Source organism: Propithecus coquereli, unplaced genomic scaffold (genome assembly GCF_000956105.1).
Source record: "Propithecus coquereli isolate 6110/MARCELLA unplaced genomic scaffold, Pcoq_1.0 Scaffold32, whole genome shotgun sequence".
NCBI classification, from domain to species: domain Eukaryota; kingdom Metazoa; phylum Chordata; class Mammalia; order Primates; family Indriidae; genus Propithecus; species Propithecus coquereli.
Window position 1 is genome coordinate 8,356,447 of NW_012148841.1, and position 1,644 is coordinate 8,358,090.

A 1,644-nucleotide genomic window follows, 5' to 3' on the forward strand; every position below is an offset into this window, starting at 1 on the left:
TGTTTAATTTCTGTTACACGAATAAATACAATTTTCACCAAGAACAATGTTAGTGAAAAAGAAAAGCAGGGCGCTGAATCTCTTCTCCAGCTAAATTGAACTCTAGAACTCTTATTTTGCCCCGTGAGTTACAAGCACCAGCAGTGAAAAAAGAAGAGTCATAATTTTTCCTACCATCTGTGTTCTTTCCTCCCAGTGAGACCAAGAAGAATTGGCTACCCGTCATGGTTTCTCTTTACTTTTCACCTTTGCCTTGTTGTTGTATAGCTCCCATTAGCTTATGCAGTTTTCATACAAAATCTGTATAGTTATGGGTATTACATAAGAAGGATTGTGTTTAAATCTGGATAGGGAGTTGGGTGCTTTAAAAAGCTGGATTGGTAATCGTAAAATCTGGGCAAAGAAGCCCTGTTACGGAGGTTTTATTACAAGATTCTCATGTAGCAGGTTTCCAGCCAGACCACTAGAAAGGAGGGGACCCACAGCAAGTATGTTTCAGAAAGTTAACAAATTTAACAAAACAAGACACATCCACTGTACAACTGAAAAAAACGAGATATATTAGTATGACCTGTATAAATTAAGAGATTCAAAACAGTGGTGTCAGTACACTGTAAAACATGTGCATGAAGGCAGTGACTTGGATGGAAATCTGTCAATGCTACCTATACATATAAACAAAATAATTTTCTTCCTTTGATAAGTCTACAAGATATAAAATTAAGAATATTTACATAATTTCATACCAGATGTGAAAAATATACAATGCTAGAACAATCTCGTTCCAAAGTTTGAAACATAATTCTGTCAAATAAAAATATTCTTCATACAATGTATGAACTTATCGATAACTTTTCGAGTATAAAGTTGTTCTTTATGTGAGAGATGAGGATCCCTCTGAATTATATCCCTCTGATTAGAATCTTGTTTCCATTGGTACCTGGAAGACAGAAAGTTCTCGTTTTACAAGATTTATTAAGTTCTGTTGCTTTCAATAATCATTTTAGGAGCTAGAATTTACCAGAGTCATCAACACATTTTTTGTTGTGAATTTTAATGATCAAATACCTTCCATCGCTACTGTTGTAATAGTGTGTCTGTCAAAGGCTTAATTTCACTTAATCAAAATAATGTAATAGCAGAATGTGTTGTAGTGATATATTACTTCACATTTGTTCCAAAGGGCTATGTTTGCTGGCCTGACACATTCAGCTTTTACCCCAATCACCACTAGTGGCCTATCCACAACTGCTGATTTATCGTCCTTTAAGCAAAGCAAGGAGCTGGTGTTAAATGTTTCTTTTTATTGCATATGTGGAAGCCAAGGTACAGTATTGTGCTGACTGCATTCTGTTAGATAATTGGTTCTAAAGCTTGGATCAGACATTAAGTTTGTTCATGCTATTCATAAGACACCATGCTGTTCCTGTGCTTTATCCTTTAATAATACTTGGTGACAATTCTGAATCCAACCACTGTGGAGAGGGTTGCTGTTATGGGGCTTTCCTTATAAGGTACTCAGGCAAGGTGGCAGATTTGGGTTTCTCTGGAATTCAGTGCTGGGAAACAGAATCATGGTGCTCAAGGCTGTCTTCTCACCTCAAGTCTATGTAACTTTTCGAAATGACCTTTTCATCTGACCTT

At 36.2% G+C, this 1,644-nt stretch overlaps 1 protein-coding gene across 1 annotated transcript in view; it reads right to left on the minus strand.

Annotated features, from left to right (window-relative positions):
- Positions 1–556: 556 nt before the first annotated feature.
- SLC26A3 (solute carrier family 26 (anion exchanger), member 3) overlaps positions 557–1,644 on the minus strand; it is a 37,250-nt gene continuing 36,162 nt past the window's right edge. Inside the window, exon 20 of the mRNA XM_012650310.1 lies at positions 557–940. Within this exon, the coding sequence (XP_012505764.1) occupies positions 917–940 (24 nt within the window). The 3' untranslated portion in view covers positions 557–916. The remainder of the gene's footprint in view (positions 941–1,644) is intronic.